Here is a 2,638-nt window from a genome sequence, read left to right as displayed (position 1 = left end):
TTTGGCTGACATTAGAAGCAGGAAGGGAGTACGGAAAGGCGCCAGGGGCTGGACCAGGGGAGGAAAAAAGCCCATCAGACCGGTTAATCGTGTCTGTGATTCTCTCCTTTGCTACCAAGCGCTTCCAGCAGAAATGAGGATCCAGCTCAGGAACGGCCAAGGCCGGGGTCACAGTGACAAATTTTACAGAGTAATCTGAGGTGCCGTCGCAGGTACCCGCCCAGAGACCCCTTCTTGCGTCGCGGTCAGGGACCCCCTCCAGGTTCCCCTAGAGAGTACGCTGTCGGCGCGCGGGCGCGTCCTCTGACAGAGCGCAGGCGTGCGCTCGGCGCCCGCGTTGTACCCCAGCCCGCCGGAAGGAGCGGCGGCGCCAGCGTCCTGCCGCCTGTCCGTCACGCAACCGCCCACGCCGCCGCCACTTCCGATTGGCCGCAGGCGCGGGCCGGCCCCTTCCAACCCCGCCTCCCGCGGATGGACAGGCCGGGGGGGCGGGGCGGTGGCGGGCGGGTCCGCCCAGCTGTCAGTTACGGGGGCGGACCGGCAGGCGGGCGGGCGGGAGCTCGCTGGCTACCTCTTTGCTCGCTCGCGCGCGCTCCCTCTCGCCGCCTGTGGGGAAGTCGGGGCAGCCCCCGCGGCCGCCGCTACAGCCTCGCCCCGACCTCCTCCCAGTCCTTTCCTGGTTCAGTCCCTCCCGCGTACCCCCGAGTACTGAGTGGCCCCGCGGAAGGTTCGGAGAGTCACCGGGGCGGCGCCGGGTGGTGTTTAAACCATGTTAAGGAGGATTTTGCAGAGGGTAAGAGAGTGAAACCGTCTTTCAGGAGCACGTGAGCGGGAGAGCCGGAGCCCGGCGCCGCGGAAGCCGGCGCCTCGCTGAGTAGCCGAGGCGGCGGCGGCGTGGCCGTCCCCTCTTCAGCGCCGGCCCCTTCCTTTAGGCCCCGCAGCCCAGGCGGCGATTAGGCCTCGGTCGTCTGCTCTGGGGGCGGGCCTCGGGGGGGCAGGGGGCGGGCGGGGCGGCGGCGGGGCAGCAGGCCGGGTCCTCCGCGGCCGCCGGCTCACAGGCCCGGACCCCGCACCCGCGCGGGCTGTCAGTGCGAGCGGGCGGCCGGGCGGGAGGGTGTGGCGCCGGCGCGTTCTTTCCAGATTCTGGAATGGCAGTGAAAATGGAGAGTTAGTGCCCGCGGGTCCGGCCGGCCAGCCGCCCGCCGGGCTGAAGCACGCCGGGTGGGAGACCTTGGGAGGCTAGCTCGGCTCTTCCTCCAGCGCCCTGCCCGGCGTGCCCCGCAACTTTACCCGACACGCACCTGCCTCACGCGGATTCGTAATCTCATCTGGGCAGCACTGCAGGGTAATGTGGTGAAACCAGGCCTAACGTTGGCCCAGTCGCTGTACCGACACTTAACTGGCTAAAGTCAGCTGCGAAGGAAGCTATTACTCACTGTTGGCAACTCCCCTACCCCACACACCCCCCATTTAAAAATGCGTTTTCCCCTCCCAGCCCGGTACCTTTTTGTTTAGCCATGCAAGTATAGATCCGTTGTCAGGTTAATCCAGCGGTACACTCCTTTACTTTCTGCCAGTGCTCTCTCTATATCAAATCTGGAAAAGCCTGAAGATACAAAGATTAGAGCATTGGAAAGCTGTAGGTGTTTTGTTTAGGAATCAGTTCCTAAAATAACAAAATCTTTTCTATAGGAGTCACTGTTACTCAAGTTTTTGTTTTGGTTAGCTTTTTTTTTTTCTTAATTTCTTTTTGAGACCGATGGGGTGCAACAAAATGTAAATGACTGAAAAGTTGGTGCCAAACCCATTAGTTGGTTACTGAGAGAGTAGGATAACTGGTTCCAAGGGCAAAAGGAGTTAGTGAACTTGTAGCATTCAGTCCAGGAATGTACCAGAGAGTTGAGTCATCCACTATGTATGTAGAAAGGGAGTGTCCTTGCTCCTGCATAGCTTTGGGAAATGTTCAAGTCATGTGGAACTTGGTCATATATCAGGGGGAGAAATAGTTAACTTCTGTATCTTCCACCCTGTATTGACATTTGATGATTTTTTGCAATGTTTTGTTAGAGTTTTTTGAAATCTTGGTAAGCGCTGATTTTGGCAGCAGCGAGGGCATGCCCTTTACTCTGGTGATCAGTTCCTGTGTTCAACATTAAAGACACCTGTTCATGATTTACTTCCACTACTTAGAGATTTTTTCTCTTGTCAGACCTGATTACCTCGTGCCTCAGATTGTGTTTCCATCACATAATTCCACAGCTGAAAATTAGTTCGCCTGTGGTTTGCTTTATAGTTTATAAATAGTTTACTGACTTAAGAGTAGCTTCTAGTAGTTGTAGATTAGTTTTCAGAAATATGAACTGCTTTCCAGTACTCTCGGTTTAATGTTGTTAAGCGTTACGATTATATAAAGATCATTTTGAGTGTTGGTGCATACACATCGATGGCTACAGAAGTTTCAGCTGAAACCACAAAATTGGAATTTATTCTGGTTATTGCTGAGATATGATAAGGAATCATCACACATGAATAAGTCAGTTGACAACTGAGTTTTTTTTTTTTTTTTTTTTTTTTTTTTTTTTTTTTTTTGCGGTACGCGGGCCCCTCACTGTTGTGGCCTCTCCCGTTGTGGGGCACA

The 2,638-nt window shown here is 55.2% G+C and overlaps 2 protein-coding genes across 6 annotated transcripts in view; one reads left to right on the top strand and one right to left on the bottom strand.

Annotated features, from left to right (window-relative positions):
* Nucleotides 1–526: 526 nt before the first annotated feature.
* Nucleotides 527–2,638, top strand: part of EEA1 (early endosome antigen 1) — a 144,559-nt gene continuing 142,447 nt past the window's right edge. For 2 of the 4 annotated variants that reach the window (XR_008617557.1, XM_055085245.1), the window contains exon 1: nucleotides 527–793. Coding sequence is in view for 3 of the 4 variants with exons in the window: in XM_055085245.1 (XP_054941220.1) it covers nucleotides 770–793 (24 nt within the window). In the remaining variant the exon portion in view is untranslated. The remainder of the gene's footprint in view (nucleotides 794–2,638) is intronic. The other 2 variants (XM_024127152.3, XM_024127153.3) reach the window with 2 other exon arrangements.
* On the bottom strand, nucleotides 801–1,866 carry LOC114486416 (taperin-like). Of its 2 annotated transcripts, none has more exons than XM_028490434.1 (2): nucleotides 1,302–1,866; nucleotides 801–1,143 (listed from the first exon to the last, which is right to left on the bottom strand). In XM_028490434.1, the coding sequence occupies exons 1-2, from the start codon at nucleotides 1,326–1,328 to the stop codon at nucleotides 910–912; spliced, it is 261 nt and encodes an 86-aa protein (XP_028346235.1). In that variant the 5' UTR covers nucleotides 1,329–1,866; the 3' UTR covers nucleotides 801–909. The 2 variants fall into 2 exon arrangements, with proteins under 2 accessions (XP_028346235.1, XP_028346236.1); XM_028490435.1 differs by having other exon boundaries at nucleotides 1,504–1,866.

This window comes from Physeter macrocephalus, chromosome 6, assembly GCF_002837175.3.
Source record: "Physeter macrocephalus isolate SW-GA chromosome 6, ASM283717v5, whole genome shotgun sequence".
Lineage (NCBI taxonomy): Eukaryota > Metazoa > Chordata > Mammalia > Artiodactyla > Physeteridae > Physeter > Physeter macrocephalus.
This window is presented reverse-complemented; position numbering and strand designations above follow the sequence as displayed.